The 27021-nt window shown below is 41.7% G+C and overlaps 1 protein-coding gene across 5 annotated transcripts in view; it reads right to left on the bottom strand.

Moving 5' to 3' along the window:
- TJP2 (tight junction protein 2) overlaps nt 1-27021 on the bottom strand; it is a 64597-nt gene that overhangs the window by 19550 nt on the left and 18026 nt on the right. For 2 of the 5 annotated variants that reach the window (XM_066988260.1, XM_048073518.2), the window contains exons 3-4: nt 4035-4088; nt 1897-2021 (exon numbers count right to left, since the gene is read on the bottom strand). In XM_066988260.1, the coding sequence (XP_066844361.1) occupies nt 1897-2021; nt 4035-4079 (170 nt within the window). In that variant the 5' untranslated portion in view covers nt 4080-4088. Of the gene's footprint in view, nt 1-1896; nt 2022-4034; nt 4089-8057; nt 8145-24230; nt 24256-24483; nt 24686-27021 lie in introns of those variants that run through there. The other 3 variants (XM_048073520.2, XM_048073521.2, XM_048073519.2) reach the window with 3 other exon arrangements.

Genomic DNA, 27021 nt, shown 5'->3' with positions numbered 1-27021 from the left:
ACAGCACACTCTTCTGAAAGACTGGTATTCAGGCCCCATCTACACTGGAAGAACATGATTGGTCAAAACAAAACCAAACTCCCCGAAAGCAAAATGAAATAAACAGAAAAACAAAAACCTAAAAAACAAACAAAAAACACCCAAACAAACACAAAAAACCACCAAACCACACAGACCAAAAGAGATTACAGGTTCATCTATTCCAACCTCCTGCATGTCTAATAGACCATTAAGACAGACTTAGCCACCCCTAAGAGACAAACCCATAATACATGATAAATTACAAAAAAATGTTTCTTCGCAAAAGGATTTCTGCCCCCAAAGTACAGGAAACTAAAAAAAAAAATAAATCCACCACTCCTCATATTAGTTTGTTTTGGTGATAGCTCAGTTACTAACCTTGCAGTTAAAGCATTAGTCCGAACAAACACTGGCTACTGTGCCTTTTTCTGCTAGGTAAGAGAAATGTTTAGTACCCATTATTTTCTCTTAACTGTAATCAAGTCACATCACAATCTTCTTTTTAAATAAGAAGATTACTTATTTTAAGCCTCTCTCTGTAGGGCATTTTCTCTAACTCCTGATTTTTGTGCGTCTTTTCATAACCTTCCAATTCCTCTTACTGGAAAAGTATTCCAGAACAGCACACTATATTCCAATATCAGTTTAATCTGCACATTATGCAAGTTAAAATAGCTCTCTTCACAGTCTGTGTACCCAAATATAACACTAAATAATGTTACAACACTACATGGAGAGCCCACATGTGGGTTCACTCTACTCTAGCAAGGCTTGCAAGGCTGTAATACCCCACACCTTGAAGGTTGGGCTTACATACCTTAAGTTTGCTGGAGGAACAGCTTAACCTTCAGTTTTCTTTAGAATGTGTTCTGTCTGCATGTCCACAAATTGCTTAGTATTGCCTTGTCATCACCGATTTACTTACGATCACACATAATTTGCGGACATGATTTTATTCCCCAGTCATAGATGATTATGGATCAATATTTATTATTGTGGTGTTGTATAGGAGTCACTGTTTTAGATGAAGGTTTTGCAGGCTTATGTTGAGAACAGTTTGTTACATGCTCTGCAATACATCTCTTATCTAGTCCTTCATTAACTACTCAGTCAGTCTTTTCATTACCACGCCAAATTTATGTTTGGCTAAATGGCCACAACCCACCCACTCTTTTGAGTTACTATTACTGTGGAATTTCATCATTCTTCCAAACTGTCTAGTCCTTATCAAGGTATTCCAGGATGAAAAACTGATCAGCAGAGGACTAGAAATTGTTCATCTCAGCCTACAGATTTCAAAATACTTGTCTGTGATAGATGTTGCCTCACCAATGAATGCACTATCAGAAGGACTACCTATAACCTGCATTTTCATATTTGTTTATTCCAACTATAAAATAAACATTTAGCAAAGGCTTCTGTTTCTCTTCCCTGCCCCATTATCATGCCCAACATGATAAAGGTTGAGACCTGCTGTTGGGCTCTCTATCCAACTTAACGCCATTCTCTTGAAAAGTAATGACTGACCGATACGTTTCCTGGAGGAAGAACAGGAAGAGTGTTTTGAGATGCTAAGTATTTCCACGGTTCATTTAGAAGATATACAATCTTAAGAGAGACAGAGCTGACTACAAAAGCTTTTCAACACCACTGAAATTTATTTGCTTAAAAATAGCAAAGAAACACCCCCATGGCTTTTTTTTTCTTTTTTTTTTTTTCCTCCCATTTAAAACAGACATCTAGGTCTTCAAGAAATTATCACATCTCAGTTGGGTTAAATCAGCAGGATGTCAACCAAGCCCGATGAAGGTTTTACGTATTCTACAGCCATGACCCTCAAAATACGTCAGACAGAGAAAAAAAGACTTTGCTTACTGAAGTAATCCATCTGCTGGGCCACCTGGGAGAACATCTGAAATGACTATCGAGGTTTCACCATTTTCAAAATGTGGGTTATCTCTGCCACCAGAAACTGCAATCCCAAATCCTCGTTTTGAATCCTTTGAAAACAAACAACAAAATTCAATTCCATCAGAAGGCATTTTGATATAGAGAAAGAAGAGCAGCATGATTGTTCTATGATGGCACTCTACCTAGATAGTATTTGAAATATGATAGTTACATGCTGAGTTGCAGAAATAGGCAATACCTCTAGATTTAAAAAATAATGGATTTATGTAGCAAGAAGACATGTTCTTGCGTTCCAAAACCTCAACCTACAGCCTTGTGATGGTTAGTAATTAAGCAAAGTTCTCACTAACTTAGCCTACATTTTGCTACATCATCCCGCTGGTTATTCATGCCAAATTTATTGTTAGATATATGACTCTATTGTGTTTGTGATGCTTGGGGAAACCAGAGAAGCATATTCACTGTCTCGCCTTCATTACAACTGCTATATAGTCTTTAATAACTACTTACTCCTCCGTCAGTATAATCAAGATCATGGCTGACTACAAAAAGCAAGCAGTGAACTTGTGAATGGTCTGTAATTATCCTCTCTCACAATCAAGCATTTTAAATATGTAATTCATGTGCAACCTGCCTTCACAGAAATGTCAGATCTATAAACTCTTATGTTTTGCATTCATAACATTAAGGAAGTACATGTGAAGGAAACATGCTTGTAACACCAGACCTTAAGTGTTAGTACAACAGAACTGCAGAAAAGGTGTCCACAAAACTGCATCTTTTTAAACACAGATTTAATGTTATTAGCTATTCAATATAGACCTTCTATCACTAAAAACAAAACAAAAACATAAGCACAAATTATGCCACATTTAACACTTAAAAAATGTTTTTAACTTACAGATGAATTAATACTCCAGGTTAAAATAGCACTTTTCCCACAACTCAGCATGTTTATGTCATCACATGCTAGCTTGTGCTCCACTAATTTCAATATTAAGTGGGTATTTATTTGAGAAGGTAAAAAAGCAATGCTTCACACTTGCTGCACCTTAGTTTTACAGGAAGCAGACTGACACTTCAAGCCAAAGCAATATAGAATTAAAAATAATGGTAGAACTCATCGGTAGTTGAGTTGGACTTGACAGAGGAAGTCCAATCGGCTCATACTGCGTAAGTGGCAAAGGGTTATCTCTGAAGCAAAGAAGTAGTTTACAGGTTATTCAAGATCTGAAAAGTTTGAAATTACAACAACTAAGATCTCCTTCTGCAGTGTTTTCTCCTGTCTACCTCTGCAAAATGAAAAACAGTTTTTCCTCAAAAACTCAGCACATAAGACAGGTTCTGTAGGCAAGATGACTGTTTTACCTCAGGTCGTGGTCATCAAGGTGATTTCATTGCAGAACGCATAAAAAAATGTTAACAGCACAGGAAAACCTACTCATCGAACCCAGATCATCAAAACAGTTGGGAAGACCACCACTGCTGCTGAAGGACACATCCTGTACTTTGTTATGGTGGCCTAGCCATGACAGAACTCAGAAGCAAGAGATGTACTTTCTTTAACTCAAAAGGACTTAGTATACATTGAGTATAAATTCATCTTTTCTTAATGTAACTGTTAAGGTAGCATCTGTAGCCCACATATTTTAGAAATTTAGATAACAGTAATTTTCCACTAGATTCTACACTGCTAGATATGAAAGATATGAACAAATCAGAGAAAATGTGTTTAGTGATAATTATAAAGCTTGGACATTAACCGCAACTGCTTGATAAAGCCATCTGCTTTGTTTTTAAGGTTATTCAATGATGAATTTGGCTTTGTGGCTGGCATGTGGTATATTAGACTGTCATAACCAACATGAAATAAAAGCAAGTATAGCACTTAAATGGTTAATTTAATTTACTCTTAACATTAAAGAGTCACATTATAGTATGAGTAACTAGCAATTAAGCTTTAAAATAGAAAAGATATCTGATTTGCACAAGACATTAATCATATTCTTGACTCATATATGATAATGACATTTATAGTAAAACATATTTAGACTACTGCAGTAATTGAATATTTGAAAACCAAAAATATAACAGGCGCTCACCTTTTGTAAGGTCACAGTGTACTGTTCCCATATCAGCTCTTCCATGCCTGGGGCCTGTTGCACACAGAAACCAATTAGCAAAACACAAAGCACACAACAATCTAAACTGTGAAATACCCCATTAAAACACAGATATAAATATGATAAAAATAAATATATATATTCTAAGCATTTGGTAGAGTTAGTATGAAGTGCATGTATTTAATGATTATTTATTTAAAAATGGAAAAAAATGTTAATAGACTCAGGTTGGTAGACTGTCTTCAAATTTCACTGGTTTAACAGTTCATTTTCTGGAAACGTTTCATTCAGCGTAAGCAAGTCATTCAGATTACACTAGCATTATATAGTCCTGATTCAAATAACACAAACTCCCTAATGAAGATCTCTGCATACCAGTATACCATTCAGCAGTTGAAACTGGGATCTTCAAAACCAATAAGCCTTCAGATCTGTTCCTTTTAGTACATGTGGATTTAACAAATGCTAAATCCACCCCAAATTACACAATTAGATATTTTAATTCCCCTTCTGAAATTCAGTTTTACAAAAAACAGTTATCACTATATAGCACTGGTATATCCATTTCTATGACACTTCTCAAAAATCCTTTTTTTTCCCCTCCCACGTTTCCAGTTAAAACTGATCCAGAACTGACCAGTTTATCTTACATGATATAACCTGAAATCTTTCCAATATCATAGCTTAAAATACAATACAGAATAATCACCCAGCTGTGATTCATCATATAGTAAGTACATAGCCAGCTTCTGGCCTTTAAACCAGGAGAAAAAAGGAACCACTGTATTTGACACTGAAAACTTTCACAAAGCAAAGCACACTTTTGCAGAAGAAAAATCCAAGCACTGCATGAGTATGTGCATGCATATACTCAAGCCATAGATTTATGTGTTTTTACTGCTGAAAGAAGACATCTTTCTTGATAAGGTAAGAGTTTTGTCAGGAAACAGAAGTTCAGACAGAAGCTTGCTTTTGACTTAACGGCCTTTATAAAGGCTTTAAAGGGATTACTGGCAACTAAACTCCAAAGAAAAAAAAAACACAAACAAACCAACCAACCAACCAAACAAAAACAGATAAGAGATGTGACACAAGAAGAGTATGCCTGTTTTAACAAATCCATTATTTTTCAAGAGTAAATGTTTTCTGGCAGTCAGCAACTATTTAACAAGCCATGGAAGCCATTTATCAAATGCAAGGAACACCACAAAGTATTCTCCCAATGGATTTTGAGCACTCCAAAGCAGAATGAAGTTTATGTTTTCCATTGCACGGTCACCACATTAAAAACCAAACATCAGTGTAAGTCCTGCTTGGAGTTCCTGAAGGAAAATGCAAAATATTCAGCATTCTTATCAGCAAGTTCACAACACTGAATGATGTTAAATATGCATCAATACTTTTCGCCCAGAAAATGGACAACACTTTCTAGTTTCTAGGACCCTTCAGGTATAATTAAAAACACATTTCACATGGCTGTTAAGAGAGGACGTCGTATTAAAATTGACACAGGTAAGTATTTCTAAACTTCTACTTGTCTAGAACAGGTAAGAATGCGTGGTGTTTACAACTTATTAAAACATACATGTCCTGGATATGTTAATTACTCTGTTTGCTGAAGCACATGGTGAAATTATTTCCTCTGATATTTCCATGTTAGCAGCTGACATGTCTGACCCTTCAGCTTAGCTGACACTGAACTGTCTCACTACATACATTCCCTTACATAGAGGATGTCTATGGTAAAATAAAAATAAGGTAAAAATAAATAAATAAATTCCTCCTTAACTACATGCTTATTCTGAGCCACTGTGATAAATAGAAGTGACTTGGATTGCCTGTTTTGCTTGTAAGAAAATGAATAGTTTGCCTACTAGTGACCCTTGGTTACGCCATTACTGTCCTACTTTTCTATATGGTATTTTTAAGCTTTGCAGAAAAACAGTCTGATCTAAAGAAAGGCCTCAGTGTCATTTAAATTCCAGTTGGCTTCACTGAAGAGAATTTTAGAAATGAAAGGATGAAATGATGGGTAAAATTTAAAGGACAAGCATCTGGGTTCAAATTTTGCAGATGCGGGTTAGATGCAAAATCTTTTCCATCCATCTTACTGTACACAAGCCCAAAACAACTTACAGGTGTGACAAGAACTTCACGTGTATTCAATTTGCTCTGCCTGCGGACCTTACCAACACGTAACAACCCAACACACTGAGACCAGCTCTGCGCAGACAAAACAGGGTGCAACAGGCAAGAGCTTGCTGCCCTTAAGGGTGGAGAGCAGCACCCTCACCCTGCTCTTCCAGCAACTCTAACATCAGGTCTTTGATATTCCATCTGCTAAAGGACACTCTGAGAGAAACGACTGCTTATTCAGTACAACAGTGCAGCAAAGGGACTGAGGAAAGCATAGTAAAGATACTGGAAAATGGATTTATAGGTATGAAATGGCTAAGCTGACAAGAATTTCCTCCAAGAACATGATGCCTCCCATCCGTAGTGGCACAAGTAGAACCTTCTACACAATGGAAGAGATTCATTGTGTAGTAAGTCAAAGCATCGTAACCTAATGTACTTAAGTTTATTTTGGTCTGACAAGCAAGTCTTGCGGTATCTGGAAACAAAAACAAGTAAAAGAAAGGAAAGGAAACTACTGCCTCTACGATTAAGAACCTGCAAGATGTTGAGCAGACAGCATCACGCATCTGTACCTTGAAGGAGTTCCTCAGAGTATCATTTATGGTCTTCAAGTACTTCCTTTGCAAATTTGGGGGAGGGGGTGTATTTTTGGCTTGGAGCTGTTAGTAAGCATCAAACAAAAGCCAATTAAATAATTCACTTTGTAATTTGTAAGCAATACATTTTTAGAAACTGCTCCTCGGGAAACTGCCTCCCAGTTGCTGTATGCTATATTACTGAAGGAAAGTACAGGATGTACTTGCAAGCTGATTTTGTGCAACATAATTACCAAGACAACAGGACCAGCTCTGCCATACTGATAAAGCTTTGCAGGCTATGTAACACAGTTCAGAGAACTGAGTGGTCACCTTGGAAGCCCGTAAGGCACAAAACACATCTGTACTCCCTCAAATCTCTAAGCAATAATCTCTTTAACATCATAAAAAGTACTGCTGCTTGCCATTGCCACGATACTAACCCATACTGACAGATTAATGGAGAAGATTGAGAGGGAGGGAGAGACATGTTATAAATCACCAGTTGAGGACTTCATCAAAACCACAATTAAAGTCTCCACCACAGTAACAAAATTCCTGTTATTCCACATCTAATAATGCCTCTCCTCTGAAGGCACCAAGTGGTGGGTTACAAAAACCCCCACACCCTTGCCAATTTCTTCACACTTCATCCGCAGGATAACACAAAGGCATCCTGAGCAGCCTGGATATCCTTCGTAGCATTGCCACTTTGCTGCAAGACTGCGCATCAGAACACTGGCGAGAGAAAGGCAGGCTGAACAGTAAGGATCCCACCTCCAATTACCAACAGTAACTGCTTTGCAAGGTTTCACACAGATAGCAGCTAGCTGCAGCAAACATAAATTACTGCAATTAGCTAGTCTATATTCATTAGTGACTAAAGTCAGTCCACTTCTAATTAGAACACTGTGCTCAGGATTTGCTTAAATCTGCCTAATTCTCCTATACCCAAACGATAGGTACTTTCTACGTGCCCAGAACAGACCGCTTAACCGAATCTCTGGCAGGAAACAATGCAAAGTGCTAAAATCACCCGCGTGCTACGAACAGGCAGCTGTTGCAACTCCCACTGACAGTCGTCAGAGATTTATTTATGCAACTCCTTGCTACTGAGAGATGACCCAAGCCAGCTTCTTTCACAGTGAAAGAAAAACAGCACCAGAAGACCTGCCACTGCAGTCATCTGGCTATGAAAGTGAGTTGGAGCGGGAAGGAGCAAGGCACGGGGTGGGGGGTGGGGGGAGGAGGAAAGACCTGGAGCAAGATGCAACAAAAAGCAACTCACGTGCCCCCTTAAAATCCTCAACTTTTTGACTGCATGTGACCACATTCTCTGCAGAGCTTGAGCCGTCTTCATTGTTGCAGGATATAATCTGTTAGGGGACGCCGTGCATCCCGGTCTTTTCATCTGTTTCTACCACTCAACGCGGTTATGTAATTCTAATACAATAGTGGCCTACATACTCAAACAAATCCTGCTGCCCGTTTCGCACAGAAACACATCAAAAACACAGCAGGGAAATCTGCTCGGAGTTTCACTAACTCTCACTTTCAGAGGCCCCAGAGAAACCCACGAGCATATCCTTACGTTTAAAAATAATAAACGTCATTATTATTTTAAGTGTCAGGAACAGATCAATATGTAGCAAGATATTCTTCTTGTAAGCACATATTGCCCTCCCCCCTCTCCCCCCCAAACCAATCTGAAACTTTAAAGAAACGGGGTACTTGCAATTTCAAGAAAGACGTGTGGAGAAGCACAATGCAGATTACCCGCAAGTTTATATTCTGACTATAGCAGTTCATAGTAAAAATTACTCAAGTTAATGGAGTGAAGGGTATTTTAAACTGTATTTATCAGCCTCTATCAATTCTTAAGACTTCAACTGCTGAATCTGGAAGTCCTTATGCAGAAATAAGTGTAAATGTGCAAGTAATCCCTTCATCTGGACATGTAAAATTACATTTAAACATGGGCAAGACTGGTGACATGGCTCCAGAAAGCAAAAAGGCACAGAGCAAGCAGTTTAAAATGTGAAACAGACAGGAAGCCATGCCAAGTGCACAACACTTCTCCGTGCAAAAACCCATCCACAGACCGCATTTTTTCAAGAGCAGAGGAGTTTTAACTGCTGAAGATGGACAACAGTGGAAAATGTGGAGTTTAAGGTTCTTCCATTAAAAGACCAAATTCAACTTCTGGCATTTCAACTGTGACCCCATTGACCTCTTGCACTTCCTGGCACAAGCCAGCAGAACTGGAGTGTGCAGAGCTTTGTGCCTGAGCACTCGGCTACCGAGGGCAAACACTATTCAGGGAAGTGCACTGACACCGGCCTCTGGCTGGGGGCCCCCGGCTCTGGAGCAAGTGTGCTGATGGAATACCGTCCCGGGAGCTTGGTGGAAATAGCTGACATCATCGCTGTATTGCGTTTACGTGGTAAGGCTTCGGCAGCGGGGGGATCCAGGGGTGGCCTTTGTGAGAAGAATCCAGCAGCTGCCCCATGTCAGATAATGGCCAGTTTCAGCCGGCCCCAAAGGGACCTGCCACTGGCCAGAGCCAGCCAGCAAGTGATGTTGTTTGCGCTTCTGTGAGAGCAGATTTAAGAAAGGGGGAGAAAAAAACCTGCCGTGCAACAGCAGCCGGAAGACAGAAGAGTGAGAAGCAGCCCTGCAGACACCTGCGGACAGTGCAGAAGGAGAGGAAGGAGATGTTCCAGGTGCCAGAGCAGTTCCCCTGCGGCCTGTGGAGAGGCCCCTGGTGGAGCAGGCTGTCCCCCTGCAGCCCATGGGTCCCACACGGAGCAGATCTCCACGCTGCAGCCCGTGGAGGAGCCCCCGGTGGAGCAGGTGGAGGTGGTCTGGAGGATTTTTTTTTTTTTTTTAAATCACTGCCCCAGTAGATCCATGGTACCTACTTCTAATGGTACAACCACCACTGTCTTTTGACTTTACCTGCCTGACTCTTTGCAAAGACTAATGGAAACTATCTAAAGCCTAACTTCACACACAGCACAAGATTACAGTTGTAATTACAAGCCTTTGACATTCATATCCATTTCCCAATTATCTACAAACATTAGAAATTGAAGCTCCTTTTGAAGAAAAGCTGAACTCCAAGCAGTGAACCACACCTTGGTTCTTTGTCTATCCAGAGTCTATCCAGAGTTTATCCAGACAATAAAGCATTTGTGATTCATGTGGGGAGAATAAATTAAAAACTAACCATGATGATCTGTTCTAGAAACCGGGACTGTGAGAAGAGAGGCAGAACTTCGAGAAAACTGCAGAGTAACCTCAGAATGTCACAATGTTCTGGCAATAGAGGCTTTTCCAGTCAATCACATGAGCAGCTGAGTGGAAATATGCCATAGCTGTTTCAAGATGTCAGCAGCATTCCTGGCCCCAAAGGCTGTAGACTGCAGCAAAGGATTGAGAAACTGCCCACATGTTGCCTGCCTGTTTCAAGGCAATTATATGATACAGAACTGGATTACACTAGATTTATGGGCATTCCAAGATTCTGATCCGCTTCTGCTTCTGGAGGACCCCCATGAGACTTCCTCAACAGACAGTGGAGGCTGAGTGAAAAAAAGAAGCAAGCTCTGTACCGGTTTGTGGTATAAAGGTTCACACTTGCTCTCTTTCAGCAGGAATTTTGTAGGCTGTAGCATTCTAGGCTAATTAAAGTTGACTATGAAAAGACAATCAGTTAACACAAATAGCGGATCCAGAAGCTATCAAGCGTTCTGGATTACCACACTGAAAAATGACTGAAGATGAACTGCACCTTCACCAGGCCTTTCATCCTGTTGTAAATAATGGTACTCAAGCCACTTTGAAGTAAGAAGGCTTCAACTTAAGTGTTTTCATTAAGTATCTGCATATTATACAGATGTATGCGTAGGATCTAGGAGGATGAGAAAAATTATTTATCTGTGGATTTTTATAATAAAGGCAACATCTCACAAAAGAAAAAAAAAAGAAAAAAACACTTAATTGAAATATTTCCTACTTTTTGTGTAGGAATAGTGCAACTCCCAAAAGAGCAACGGATTGTACTTAAAAAATGGGTCTCCAGAACAGTGAACAGTTCAGATTAAGGGAAGAGAAGTGTTAGAAGGTGGTTTGCAAAAGATAACCACTAGGAGTAACACTAAATTGCTCTTCATCAAGGCAGAAAACCTTTTTTTTTTCCCCCCCCTATTGTCATGAAAGAGAAACACACATAAGGGGTAACTCCATGTTAGAAGACACTCTGTATTTAGGAACATCAGTCCTACTCCCACATTCGAGTAAAATCAAGATGGCTGCTAGTGTCAAGATGGGTATGCATCAGGATGCAACAGCTAAAAAAGAAAAAAAAAAGAAAACGCAAGCCCTGTCACTTACTGTACAAGTAAGTATACCTACAGCTCAGCACTGGAATGACATCTTTTGAAGAAGAAAAACTCTTTCAAGAGGAAAGAAGCACTGTAACAGTCTCATCTTCCCCTTACCAGTTAAAGCCTATACATTCGATATAGCTTTGCTTTTTCCCAGATTACTTGACAAAAACAAATACTTTGCAACAGGACACAGCAAAGGTAACTTGCTTGTAACAAGCAGACTGATCCCATATTATCAGATTTTTATTTACTAGGAACATGAGCCAGCAGTGTACCCAGGTGGCCAAGAAGGCCAACAGCATCCTGGCCTGTATCAGGAATGGTGTAGCCAGCAGGACCAGGGAGGTGATCGTCCCCCTGTACTCTGCTCTGGTGAGGCCGCACCTAAAGTACTGTGTTCAGCTTTGGGCCCCTCACTACAAGAAGGACATCGAGGCCCTGGAACGTATCCAGAGAAGGGCTATGAAGCTGGTGAAGGGCCTGGAGCACAAGTCCTGTGAGGAGCGGCTGAGGGAACTGGGGTTGTTTAGTCTGGAGAAGAGGAGGCTCAGGGGAGCCCTTATTGCTCTCTACAGCTACCTGAAAGAAAGCTGTGGGGAGCTGGGGGCCGGCCTCTTCTCACAGGTAACTAGTGATAGGACTGGAGGGAATGGCCTCAAGTTGCACCAGGGGAAGTTCAGGTTGGAAATGAGGAGACATTTCTTCTCAGAAAGAGCAGTCAGGCATTGGAACGAGTTGCCCAGGGAAGTGGTGGAGTCACCGAATCACCGTCCCTGGGGGTGTTCAAGGAAAGGTTGGACGTGGTGCTTGGGGACATGGTTTAGTGGGTGACATTGGTGGTAGGGGGATGGTTGGACCAGATGATCTTGGAGGTCTTTTGCAACCTTAATGATTCTGTGATTCCATTGCAGAACTGAAGAGACAAATGGCAACAGTACTGTTCACCACACTACTTGTAACGCTAAGTGACGAACACACATCCCGGTCCCATTTTCAGTGTAGCCCTGCTACTAATTCACACTGCAATGTTCCAGATCTTCTAGTACACAATTACTACTACTTTTTTAAAAGTCAAAGGAGATGAAAAAATTGCATACGTGCACAACATCTCCACTGATCCAGAGCTCTGATAAGTTGTGTGCTTTTTAATTCAAACTGTATCACTTAATCCAGCTCACAGTGTGTGAGTGACATATGAAGCTTAAATGCAATGAAGGATATCACACGATCTGCCCATTATGGCAGTCCCTGCACTGGAACTCTTAGAGTGGTTCACAGTGGTGAAATCAAAATGGTTATCTTCAGCTCAAAGATTTTTTTGCAGAATTTTGCCTGGATACAGTTAAAGCTAGAAACACAGGATTTGAGTTCTGCAGGTATTTAATTACTCTTCAATTCCCTATAATAAAGGGGATAACAAATAGCCTGGATGCTACAAAAAAGCCACTACAGAATGTGGTATTAGAAATCCTTTTGCTGGATTACTGAGTAAAGCACATAATCTCCGAATAGTTTTATTGATTTTAATTATGTATTAAAGAAACTCCTAAAAAAAAACAGGGAGGTTGTACATATAATTGTCTGTGCAATGCATATGTCAGTCTCATTTGGAAAAAATATTAACTGTTTTTTTGTGAAACTTTTTTTTTAATCTGTCAATGTCAAAAAGATACTGCATAGGAAACTTGTTTCCCTAACATTTAAAGCCTGACACTCACCAATTATCTTGAAGACTCTCAGAAAGCAGACTAACCATTTTGAGGGAAAGAAAGAGGAGTATTAAGAATTTCCAAAAGCACTTTGAGTTCCGGTCACTTTAGAAAAAGCTAATAAAACCCCCACAAATATTTTTGTTCATTTGTTTGCTTGTTTTCTTAAGATGATTTCTTCTACTCAGGCCCACCAAGGTTTTTGTTTCTTTGCCTCTAGAAACGAGCATCTTTGGGAAATTCATAGAAGACAAGCTGGCAAGTTATTTCCTCAAAATGTCGACAATCCATGCACGTTGGGAAAACGCAGAGCACAGACTCAGTGACCGATTCACAATTAATCCAGAGAGCCACTAGGTGGTGCGGTGATGCTGTAACAGAGGCCCACGCAGTCCCCCTTGCTGCACAAAAAGTTAAGCACAGCAGTTGTTTCAAGTTCTCAACTTCAGACTATCACTTTCGCACACAAAATGGCAATTGCTGTGAAGAGCTGGACTCATTATTATACAATATCTTACTTTTCAGAATAGTTTGGCATTTGAGCGATTTTCATAAATACAATCTGTATAAATAAAATAAAAAAAATCTTGAGAAGGGCCCAGTATCTTTTTAGGCTGAAATCCTACTTTGAAACTTTTATTTCAGATTAAAAATGACAAGAATCGCACAGGAGAAGAGCACCTGAAGAGTGGCACAAAGGAATTCCAGCCACTCCAGCCAGCTTCCTCCGGGCCCGACTCAAGATGTCTCAGTGCTAACACCTGTAGCACGGGGAGTAAACAAGGAGTTAGAGATGTGCACGCCTGCAGGGCTATGACCTCATCGACATTACGCAGAGGTGGTGGGACGGCTCCTGTGACTGGAGCGTTGGAATGGAGGAATACAGGCTCTTTAGGAAGGACAGGCAGGGGAAAAAAAAAAGGAGCAGCTGGAGTGCGTGGAGCTCTGCCTGGGGATGGGTGAGGAGCTGGGAGAGCTTGTGGGTCAGGATTAAAGGGAGGGCAGGGACAGGTGACATATCCTCTTGGGGGATCTTCTTGCTAGAACACTGTGGAACAAAGCCCTGAAGGGAAATAGGGCCCAACAAAGCCGGTTAATATTCAGGGATTACCTTGAATATTCTGGTGGCCTGTGACAGGGTTACAGAATTGGTGGATAGGGAAAGAGCATCTGATGTCATCTACCTGGACTCGTCCAAAGCATTTGACACTGTCCCCATGATATCCGTGTCTTTAAACTAGAGAGACATGGGTTTGACAGATGGGCCACTCAGTGGGTAAGGAATTGGCTGGATGGTCGCACTTAAAGAGTTGCAGTCAGCAGCTCACTGTCTGAGTGGAGATCAGTAACAAGTGGTCTTCCTTAAGGGTCAGTACTAGAACAGGCGCTATTTAACATCTTTGTCAGTGCCACAGACAGCATGATCGAGTGCACCCTCACCACGTTTGCCAGTGACACCAAGGTGCAGTCAACACTGAAGGGAAGGTATTCCATCCAGAGCAACCTGGACAGGCTTGAGAGGTGGTTCTCTGAACTTCTTAAACTTCTGGAACTCAAGAAGGTCAACAAGGCCAAGTGCAAGGTCCTACTCCTGGGCTGGGGCAATCCCAAGCGCAAATATAGGTTGGGCGGAGAAAGGATTGAGAGCAGCCCTGAGGAGAAGGACACGAGGGTGGTGCTGGATGAGAAGCTCAACATGAGCCGACAATGCGCACATGCAGCCCAGAAAAACCAACTGTATCCTGGGCTGCATCAACAGCAGTGTGGCCAGCAGGGTGAGGGAAGTGATTCTCCCCCTCTGCTCTGCTCTTGTGAGGCCCCACCTGGAGCACTGCATTCAGCTCTGGGGCCCACAGCACAAGGAAGACATGGACCTGTTAGAACTAGTCCAGAGGAGGGCTACAATGATGATCTAAGGGCTGGAGCACCTCTCCTACAAAGACAGGCTGAGGGAGATGGGGTTGTTCAGCCTGGAGAAGGCTTTGGGGAGACCTTACAGCAGCCTTCCAGTCCCTAAAGGGGGCCTACAGGAAAGCTGGGGAGGGACCCTTTGTCATGGAGTGTAGTGATAGAAGTAATAGTTTGAAAATAAAAGATGGTAGGCTTAGATTAGATATAAAGAAGAAATTATTTACTATGAGGGTGGTGAGGCAGTGGCACAGGTTGCCCGGAGAAGCTGTGGATGCCCCATCCCTGGAGGTGTTCAAGGCCAGGCTGGATGGGGCTTTGGGCAACCTGGTCTGGTGGGAGGTGTCCCTGCCCATGGCAGGGAGTTGGAACCGGGAGATCTTTGGTTTGGGTTGGAAGGGACCTTATTCTATGATTCTAAAAAACTAATACCTTGTTTTAACAGATTTTTTATTTATTTATTTAATCTCAGTTTTTAGGAGCACATATTCTATATTATCAGGCAACCATGCTTTTTTTTAAAAAAAATCAGCTTTGTTAAGTCACTTTCTTCCGCAACTATGTCATGGATTAATCGCACAGATTATATAAAAGAAATAGACACGTCCCCCCAGAACATTTATGTTCTGAAAAGGGAGAAACATTTAGTACTCTAGAGATAAACCATGCATATTGCTTATCAATCCTACCAAGACCCCATGGAAATGAGTAGCAGAAAAATTCTGAACAAGAATTCTAAACCAATACAAAATGACTCATATAAAGTTAGCAACACCACATTTCAGTACTAACAATAAAAAGAATCACTGTCGTGTTTTTGGAGTAAAGCTTTTTATTCTAGCCTACTGTTTGACCTGAATGCAAGTAGTTAAGTACCTTTACACTTGCCTGCTCCTACTTCTCATCAGCAGAATGATGACACCTTAAAGGACTTCAGACACAGTTGTAATTTCTTGTTAAACTGGAAAAGGCAAGCAAAACACACACAGGAACTTTCTAAAGTCCATTCACTTATATTCCACAGTATTTGTTATCTCTGCCAGTAAGAATGAGAGTTAATCATTCCAATTCAGTACCTAGAAGCTACATAGGATTATATGGTGCTTTTTAAAACTATAATGTTTATTGCACAACTATGCTTTTAACAACTGCTCCTTCTGTAACTATTAGAAGAGGACAAATGCAAAAACAGCCACCTGAGCTCTTCTGAGAACACGCTACAAAGAGCAGTCCTTATTTAGCACTGTCATAAGGAAAAAAAGATGCGAAGGGCAAAAAGAGGTATATTCCCAGTAGACTGTAACAAATTCAGAATGTAAACTCATGATCAGTTTACAACCTTGGCATGCTACACCAAGAATATACATGCAAAAGTTCTAAAAAGCCTGGGAGGGGGGTGGAAAGGATGAGCAGAGTAGACTACTTTTCTTACAACTGAATTCTGTTGAGCTTAGATACATACACACGCATCAAAGAACAGTACAGTATCTCATTACAAACTAAACAGAAGTCTATTCAAGAAGAAGAAAAAAACCTGATTGTAACCAGAATACAGCTTCAAGATCCACAGGTCATACCTACCAAAAACTTAAAGACTCTCAGAAATACGGCTTAGATCTATTTCAGGAGCAAGTCCCCTCAAGTATCTTTTGCCCAACAACAGTTCTGTCATTACCCTACCGAAATTATGCAGCAATTGTTCTGGTGCTTCCCCCAACAGGAAACAACCAATTGTTCAAAATTTGTGCAGGGAACAGCTTCAATTGAAATACAAAATTGCCATTTTGGAGAAAACATATCCCATTTCCAGGGGGAAAAAAGAAGAGCAAAACTGTATTAAATTATTTTCTTCATTTTTCAGAAAGCGATTTCTGCCTCTTGAGAAATAACACTTTGGAAACTAACATTTTTTCCATCAGTTTTTTTCCCTCTTTTTTTTATTTTTATTTTTTTAATTTTTTCTGTTCATGTTGTTTCAGAGGAACAACAGAAATTGCTTTCCATTAGTGTTCTGGGACGTGCAGCATCGCTCCAGCAGCAGAGCCCTGGAACGTTCACTTACTCTCCCACAGGCACTGCAGGGGTCCTAAAGGAAAGCACAAGCCTCACCCCTCAGCTCAGTGCGTGCTCAGTCTTGCAATGAAGTGTTTTTCCCCACCACCTCTTTTCAAAATAAATGCTTCAGGACATAAGAAGCTGCAAATAGAGCAATTTCAGTTGAAGATCAAAACTAATCTAGGTAAAAGGCCGCTAGATCAATAGCACTTGAGTTTGCAGCATATATATTACCTTCACTTTCCAGGGTGTGTGTGTGTTTATGTATATATGTGTATATATAATATACACACACGCACTGTTTCTTTTTCCAAAGTTTTCCTGCACTTTTGCTTGTAATACCGTATGGAATAAGGTGCTGTACACATTTTTTTTCTGAATTCTACAAAGAAGGTAACGACAGACAGGTCGCTAAACTTACAGTCCCCCTAATCCAAAATGGCTTTAAAGGTTGTCTGACTTCATCACTTCTACTTACTTTAACTGTAAAACCTAAAGCATTTATTTCCATTCACATTGTTGCTGTACTTTCTGCTCCTTAAGATGCTCATGCAAACAAAGTCCAAGAAACAAAATGCAGTAGCAGTTTGTGCACAATCTAAGTTCAGCAGGACACTTTTTTCTTAGCAACCATAAAAAAACTCTTTGTACTGATGCACCTGTGGGATGGGGAGGTAAAGCTCAATAGGCATAGACAACCAGTTTCATTACACTAGGTAAATTAAATGTCTTTTTATTAGCTTAACTGAAAAATGTAAGTACAGCTGCTATTACCCAAGTGTCCCACTTCAGAATCTGCCATTCTGCGCAGCCAAAGTGTACATTTTACACTTGCATGTTAAAAATTTGAAAGAAACAAAACCCAAAGATATCCATCCTGTGGATGGATACAATTTACAATTTTTATTCAACTTCAGTGATGGACCTTCTACTGCTATTGTTTCTGAATGCTTCTGCTCCTGGCACCCATATTAGAACAGGAAATCAAGGCCTAGAAGCAACCGATTCTAGCATCAAGCAACTACTGCTGCAAAAACCTGTTTCTGCTATTCCATGACCCTTATAGACTCTGATTGCATGAATGTCATTAGTTATCCAAGAAAACTCCCAAATTTGAGAAAAACAACCTGGTTATTGGTCTACTGCTTCATGTAACTTGTTTGTTAAAAGATCGATGCATCGCTGGGATACAATCCAATCAGGTCAGCATTTATATTTAATTATCCAGTCATAATGCAAGACAATTCAAACAATTGTACAATTGTTAGCTGTTGAGCTCAGTCCCAAACCACATTAGATTTTCTTTCCCTGTTAAGTTTTCTAGTTTCCTTTTTTCTAAGTCTATTAATAGGAGAGTGATGCACCATATTCTTACAAGCATTTTGCTTTTGTTCAAGCATTCCTGTGGCAGTACAATTATGTATGGCCACATTAGCTTCTTTTCTTGTCTGGCGGAAATAAACTTGAATAAGGTTCTGTATAGTGCAGAAGTTTTGATGGTATATTGAGCTTTAAGACTACATCCTACTACTACCACAACATAAATGTAAGAGAAGGTCACTGTCACACAAGGTAGATTTAAAAAAAAAAGCTGCAACTTCATTTGAATGCCCATAATACTAAGAATATAATTCAGACTTGTTAAAAAATGTTAGAAGTTAACAATTAAAAAACTCAAATCTCTGTAAAATGAATTCAGTAGTTTTGAGTGAAGTTGTATTTTCAGTATCATTCAGATAAATACTACAATGACTTGTGTATCTTGTTTCTTACCTAGCTCTTACAGAGCCACTAAATTTCTTAATCACCACACAGCAAAATTATTGATTGTTCTGCTGCCCTTGTTTTAAAACAGATTCCCACTTCTGATATTCCAGCTCTCAAAGAATTTTTACAGTTCTGTTTTCTAGTCCCACTGCTCAGACCTCTCCTCCTTCCTCTCCTTCTGCCACCTCACTCCTGCCCCCAATGTCTTAAGCAACCCACCTCTCCCTCTCAAGATGTCTCAACAGCTTACTCAGCCATGCCAGAAAACATTGCTGAAGTTCACTCCTAAACTTTAACATATCTTGCTCGTATCCAACACAAGGCCTAAATCTGTTGCAAAAGGAGTTCAGCATTTTTTCCTGACATCCATACAATGTCTCCTGGGATTGCATTTGAAGGGTTGTAAGTCTCACACTGACACTCCTCCCAGTACATGTGGAAGAGGAGGAACAAACAAACAAACAAAAATATCACTCAGTTTTGTCCCAACGCGTCAATTACCATGAGATAATAGGTTAAGCCAGATGCACCTGCTTAGCAAACCACATTCAGAATCCCTTTGCTCACAGCAAAGTTTCCCCCTCGGGGCCTCCTGAGGACTATAATTGCTTTTTCAAACAGTAAAACTAAGCATAAATACTCCCCTCAGCTCTGCATATTTCTGTGCCAATTCCTCCAGCACCCTATGATCCCATACAAAATTGCGTTACACTGAACCTCACCACATACCTGATCACACTCATAGAATACTTTAAGATAAGAAAGCAATAGAAGGGAAGATGAGGATGGAAAAATTTCAAGTGCTTTCCATTCCTTCTCCCCAGTCCTTTGGCAAGGGAGGATGTGAAGCTGAAGTGTCACATGCAGTTATGGACTAGCACATGACATTGCTAACACCCAAACACATTGACATAAAGAACATTTGAACCCTCCCAGCTTACGTAAAATACCGGAGTGATTTCATGACAGTAGTCAATCAATCACAGGAGGAGGGTGGGGAGGGAGGAAGAGTGTGGACTGAAGTCAACCACCCCTTTTTTCTTCAGTATCAAGCAAGTAACTTCCACTTGGCTGATTTGTTCCCATAGCGGTAATCTGAGTTTATCTGCAGCCATTCTTGCTTCACTTGAAAGGATGCCAGCAGAACAATTTGAAACTACAACCCCTTGATGAAATCTTTCTGCCCAGTCAACACTTCTCTTGCATGCAACGTCAGTGTAAGGAACTTCAGGCATCTCTCCAAACGTTAAGTGAAGCCAAACTGTCTCACCCCTACAAAACGGTGTCATTTCCACTGAACTGCACACTGAAGTGCACAAAGGATAAACTGACCAGAACTGAATCAGCTGAGTGACAGAGCAAATTTTATTCCTCCTTTCACAACTACTAGTCTCTCTCATAAATCACACGAGGCTTTGAAAGAACCGGGAAAGAGCGAAAATCTTTCTGCGCATGTGGCTAAAAGGAAATTGCATGGCTCAGAATCGCCAGGATCAAGAAACGCTTCCATTCAGTTATTGCCTAGAGCAAAGCTCAGTTCAGCAGCAACTTCACTCTCAACCACGATTCAGAACAAAGAGTTTTCTTCTTGTAGTTTGATCCACATAAAAGAATATTTTACGCTCAAGGACTTTCTGACACAACAAGCAGGAGCAAACCATGATGAAGTGTTCTGGTTCCTCCCCTCTTAAGAAAAAAACGTTACGTACCTGTCTATAGGCAAACAAGCCTTATAAGAAGGCAAGAAGAATTAAATCCATTTTCAAATCATTGTGACCCATGACTTTTAAGTCCATCCTTACTGCTGCAGAAAACATAAGGAAAGTATTCACTAGCTTCTACAAGGTAAAGCAGGAAAAGAAAACTTAGAAAAGAATGGAAAATGGAGTCAAGTTATTACAAGAGGTGGGAAGTTGGTAAATGAAATTTAATGAGTGCAATTCCATAGTTTAACACCACAATACTGTTAAAATGGCATCATAACAACCTGTCAAATTAAAAGGTAAACAGAAAACAACAAACCATGCACTTGAAGCATCCTTGTGTGTCAGGCTGGATTATAAATATTTCTCATAAACCCAAGGGACAGCAAAGGCTGATGTACCAACAGTACGCTGGTACAGGGTTTTTCCACATTTAATCAGTAGCTTGGCAAGTGTGTCCAAGGCATGTGACAGAAAAACTCCCCACCTTCTTCCTCCATCTTCTGTATCCTTCTACTTTAAGTTCACTGGGCACTGTCCACAAATAACCAGGGGAGCGCAACTGCCAAAGGATAGCTTTTGGAAATGCCAGCAGGCATCCATCTGCAGTCAACGCTCTGCATTAAAAGTCTGACCCCAGGCCTTTTGCAGCCTGACCTACTGTAGTACACCAGCCACGCCGAGATAGAGCACACACAAGTATTTGTCAAGCTGGTCAGCAACTGGAGGGGAGTTGCTGCCAAAGAGCAGGGTCAGGAACAATATCACCCCCTTTGATGCTGAAGAGCAAAACATTTTCAGGAAATGTGAAGTGCTGGAAAACAAAAATTTACAGCCAAACCATAACCACTACATAGGTCCTCAAGCAAAACAATGCTAGTACAGATATACACAGAAATAGGAGTTCTGATGGCACCCTCTAAGGAACACATGTGCACGCATTACCGATCAGCTATGCTACTGCCACTTTGGTTGTTTAAAAACGTTCCCACCCAACTCTTTGAGCAGAAGAATCAAAACCACTGACCATTTTTTCTACTTATGGAACATAAAGTTACGTAGGAAAACAAACCAATTGATAAAGTAAACTGTTATTCATTCTGTCCTGCAACTCTTCAAAAAGCCTCTGAAACACTGTACAGAAGAACCGTCAGCCCTGGCCACTAGAAGAAACGCACATTATCCAGCAGATTCTTGCAGTGCTGGGATGCAGAAATAAGTGCAATCGGTGCCAAGCGCTGACCCTGGCAGCAAGCTCTGTAGCTCAAAGGCCAACAGTTTGTCTCTGAGAGCTCTGTTTGCAAAGCCTGGAATGACAGTCTATCTGGACGTACCACGTTCTCTGCAAAAAGCTCATATGGGCTACATATCCTAAGGAGCAAGCACCTGAAATGCTTTCCTATCATCTACTAGGTATGCATGTGCAAAGGAAAGACATGGCAGGCTGAATAGATACATTAGGAAATCATAAATAATAGGTGTATCATTTCTTGTAGATACGTAAAGATGTCGTTAGATCAGAGCTGTGGTTCTGCAAAGCTTTCTTTTTTTGGTGCTGTTTTGTTTCTTTAAAAAAGAATCATATATTGAAAATTCAGTGGTGGAAACACTAAGCACTGTTAATCAAATCTAGAGACTCCACCAGCAGAGTATGTAAAAAGATACTGCTCTCTGCTTCACAGGACATGACAGAAGGCACAAACATACACACCTGGAAAGCTGCTGACAATCATCTGCCTGCCAAATTAACTGCTACAAGTGCAGGCCTTCAAGGAGCATTTTCATCTTCATTGTAGTTTTAAGTTACTGGATAGAGGTGCCTGGAGGGTTCATGAAGGCATCTCCCTCACTGTTAAGGAAGTTAGATGATACTTTATTCTTGCATAGCATCAAATGTAATTGCATATATGTATTAGTTTCCATTGTACATTCCATCTAAGATGTGTTTGGGAATATAATGCTGCCTTAAGGCAGATACTTGGAGTCCCTGTCTGTGATCAGCCTGGGTCACATAAAACTCTTATCAAGTTCTGCATTTTGATGATAAGAAATACATTCCAAATACAGGTTTAAAATACAAAATGATTTTAAGTTCATTTACATTTTAAACACAGCCTTGAATTCCACTATATTATTTGGCTTGTGAGCCATATACAGCTCACTTCATTCATAAAAGAGTTCTGCAGCATCAATGGCATTAGCTTCCCAAGAAAACACTAACTTAGTCCTTTGTGTAGTAGAAAGTGGTCTTTAAAACGTTTCAAGTGTCAGTTAAATCTGCATGTGCCTTACCTTTCTAATAACCATAAGCTGTGAAAAACAGAATTCCTAGAAATAAAGTCTCAAACTTTGTATTGTTGGAATAGCCTCATTAAAAAAATATAGCAGAAACTAGAAGTCATAGCTGTAGTATCTCGCTAGATCATTTTTCTGTCTTCGACAAAATAATGAAAAAATTGTTGTCTTTATAAAAGAAACAGAATTACGGACTGTAATAACCATAATATAAAGAATATAACCATTGGAGGAGCCACACTTACAATTTCTCCCCACCAACGTTCAGCACACTTAAGAAACTTTAGCTCTTTCACAATCTCTAACAATAATAGGAAGGAGAAAAGATCAGCCAGAGCTCCCTTTTTTGTTAATATAGACACTGCCACTGAATTCACAGCCAAAGCAGACTAATTCCAAACTCTTAAGGGCTTACAGCTACCCCCCCCACCCTGCCGCCCAACATTGACAGAATCAGGTCCAAAAAGCAGCAGCCATTTGGAGGTAAGGAGAAAGAGACTGGCAACAGGTCTACCAACCCACCCTGTGCTGAAATACACTGCAAATCTTCCACTTCGGAAACAATTCCATTTTTCAAGTATTCACTGAAATAAATTGATGGTGAGTATAATTTAAACAATAGCCCTCTAAAGTGTTTATCTGTAAAAGCAAAACTCTGCTGTAGCTCAGGCAGTAACTGCACAGTGTCAGCCTCTCCGCTCACCTCCGGTCAACATGCTTCAACCCCGTTCTTGCAAAACCCCTGCAAAGCAAGTCACCAAAACCTACTGCCGTGGGTATTTCATGCCAAATCTCTCTCAACAGAACCACCAGCACACAGCTACTTATTAGATGCACTGCAGCAACAGAAATGTTCAAGCACCACGGGAACCACATCAAAAAGCCAACAAGATGGATTCAGAAGAGGCAAAATGGATAAACACAGCAGATGAGGAAGACCACAGAACAAGATGGGTGGAATAGGAGTGGGACGGTTACCCAGACTGACTGTGTAAACCTTTCTGTAGGACTTCTTTTGTTCCCCAAACAAACACACAAAGCATTAACAGGTAGTTCACTCCAGGCTAATAAATACCCATATCCCACCTAGCCTGTGTTACAGTTAACACAGAGAAATACCATACACAAGCAGTATACTTACAGTACTAATTGTCCCAGAAGCCACAAAAAAAAAAACCCTGTTGTTTACCGTGGTTTCCACTCACACTTTTGCAGAGTGAACGTGTGTGTGTATGGTGGGCTCTGCTTTCTGCCTGCGCACCATACCAGGTCTGCCGTCCTGCCAGGCAGCCTCCGCTGCCCTCGGGTGCTTTGCAAGCATATCAACTGCTTCCCTTACAAGACAGGTGTCAGAAAGCATGTTTTCCCACTAAAGCACACAGCCCTCTACAGACTATTAGTAGGGGCTCGGGAGAAGGAGAAGAGATTGATTTATTTTACACTGTGGAGTTTGCTTCTCCACAGAAGCAGGATTATTTTTGGTTAAAACGCTGACCCACGCCCCCTGAGCACAACCAACGTCTGAGACACAAAATTCCGCCCTTGCCCTCCCACGGTGCGAGGAAGAAGGCAGCGCCCCATGCCAGCCATGGCACACGCAGCCGTGCCCCCAGCGCTCTTCGCTTCTGCTCACCAGCCTGAACCTCCCAGCTCCGATTTAACTGGGGGTGCATGGAAAAACACAGAAAACGGGATTTCCACGGTCTCTCAGCCTCAGCTGGCCAGCTTGGGTGAAGAGTGACCCAGCAATCCTCCAGCCCACCCTGCGCAAGTCCTCCACGTCGGCTGCACGTGTGCTGCTAAGCGGGACACCACGGCCCACGACAGCAGCTACCAACACCCGCTGCACCCGTTATGTGCGCGTCGGGCGAGGGGAGGCTACCGACCTGCTCCTCCCCTGCAGCGGGCCCGCGTGGCTCTCTCCCGGCGGAGCCCTGCGTCGCTCCCATGGTGACATGGCCGGGCCACCCGCTGCCACAGGCGATAACGGCCGAGCCCACCGCCCCGCACACCCCCGCCAGGAAGGGCTGGAGGGAGCTGAGGGGAGGTGGTGGCGGGGGCGGCCAGAGCCCGGCACGGACAAAGCCGGCACTGAGGAGCCCGCCACAGAGAGACTTTGTACCGCCGGGGCCCAGCCGCCCTCAGCCGCCGGCCAATCCGGCCTGCGGAGGCCCCAGGGAGGCGAAGAGACATTGTCATTCTCCCTGGGATGAAAAGAATTGTTATTCTCCCTCTACAAAAATATTTCTTGTCTTCTTGCCCTTGGCAGCTGCCAGTAGCTGACGCGTGTCACGGGATAAACCAGAGATGTCCTGGGTTCAGGCCTGGGTGGGATTTCTGGAAGTAGTGCAAAGCTTTTGGATGGCACCCACAGACCTGCTTTATCAAGCAGAAAGGCACCCATCACTTCTACCTTTTCGGTCCATATGCTTCCTGAAAGAAAGCCCCCCCCACACCTGCTGACATCCCCAACCCCACAGCCTCCATCAAGTACCCTCCCATCACCTAACAATCTTTCCATATCTGTCCCAAATACAGCAGTGCTGCAGTTAATTCAGAGGCTGGATTGACCATGTTGTTTTTGAGGCCATTGTTACATTTTTTTTTTTTTTAAAACGCATGCTCTTGAGGTAACAGAATTCTCAAGGGCTTTCAGAAATGACTGGGCATTAAAAAGGAGAAGACTGGCAGAAGTTCAGCCGCACTGTTGTATTCACAGACACGGATTCTTTTCCCAGTGCTACTGTCTTCCTGGGGCTGCATTATTTTGGGTGGATGAGTCAATACTTGAATCAACTCTTGGAAGGAAGAAATTAAGGAGGACAAACCATCAGAGAAGAGATTTCTTAAGCCAACACTTTAAAAAAAGAATGCAAACAGCATGTTACTTTGTGTGGCCTACCCTCAAATTTGGAGAGAAAAAGGCAGTAAAATGCCAGAGCATTAAGTTGGCTCTTCTTTCATCTGGTTTCTACCCTCAAGTTTTACAAGTAACTGACACCACCCAACTTCTGTTGAAGTACTAGCAGTCCAGTATATGTGCAAACATCAAGGTCACTAGGAAAATGAAGCACAGAGACCAGTCTCCTCACATAAACAGGGTAGAGTGAGATACAAGAGCAGCATGGGGTAGAGTGAGATACGAGAGCAGCATCTGGCCTCAAGAATGTCTTCGTGAGATGCAGCAGGGCAAGGCAAACCTGCTCTAGGCACTGCTGAGCACTTCTGCACATCTCTGAAATTGAAGACAGCTTTCTGAAAAGCTAGCACAGGCTGGCAGTATCAGCATAGGACATTATGCCACTGCTTCAGCAGGGAAAGCCACTACCCAATACACACCTCCCTGAAATGACTGGACATGATGACAATTATATGGGCTAGTTTTTACTTTGATAGAATACAGTAGGATTTTGCTGCAGATAAGTAGACAGCTTTAAAAGCAAGAATAGTTTTAGCCTGATGGCAATGTATTCTTGCAAAGAAAACAGTTGACAGGCACGAAGTGGGACAGGGGAAGGAGAAGCCACGAGATCACTAACGCATTCTCTTAACACACACATATCAAGTTCATGGCAGCAAAAAGTACGGCACCAGCCACCTGCAACTGCTTCCCTCCACACAGGCTCTGGCAGGGGACGAAGAGCCAGCTCTGCCAGCTCCCCCTCTTGACACAGCCCCCTTGGGAGTGCAGGCAGAGCATGTAAGCCTGTCCCATGGCACGACTGACAAGGATTGCTTCTCATTCCATGCAAAAGCCACGGCTTGGCCTAAAGCCTCCTTTTATCATGTTTTGTGACTATCAAAGCAACATGGTGTTAACACTAACAGTGAGGTTATCTGACTTCACTTCCCTGAGCTGCAAGGCTGCCACCATGGTTAACACACTTCGCTAGCCTGAGGTAAGTGCAACACAAATGCAGGAACTGACCACAGTTATGCAAGCAAAACAGATTTGTTTTTAATCCTTTACCACAAATCATCACCTGGGAAGGGCCTATCGGTTTGTCTCCATTCAATTTCCTGCAATAACAGATGGAAAACAATTCATTTGGGCTTATAAGAATATTTCCTATGTTTGTCCACAACAGTATAGTGGACATGTAACTTTTTCTGCTTTTTTCTTTTCTCAAACCAAACAGCTACCCTGCCACGATAGGCATATAAATTGTCCTGTAACAGCCTGAAAGAGTGAGCAGTGACTCCTAGTGCTCAGGCTCACACTAGAGCTTGGCCAAGTGCCCAGATGCCCATACTGATGTGACAATCAATGCAATCACAATTTACAAGCTATTCATCCTACAATTAGTCCACAGAGAACAGACTTTAAGGCCTTCCTGGGTGCTTTCTTCCCTTTGATGGAGCTATCCTCCCAAGGTGGGTATGTGGTTGGGCCTTAGGAGGGGAAGATGATGCCACTGAAACCA

This window comes from Anser cygnoides, chromosome Z (assembly GCF_040182565.1).
Source record: "Anser cygnoides isolate HZ-2024a breed goose chromosome Z, Taihu_goose_T2T_genome, whole genome shotgun sequence".
Classification (NCBI taxonomy): Eukaryota; Metazoa; Chordata; class Aves; order Anseriformes; family Anatidae; genus Anser; species Anser cygnoides.
Note: the sequence above shows the minus strand (reverse complement) of the source record. Positions and strands in the feature narration are given on the sequence as shown.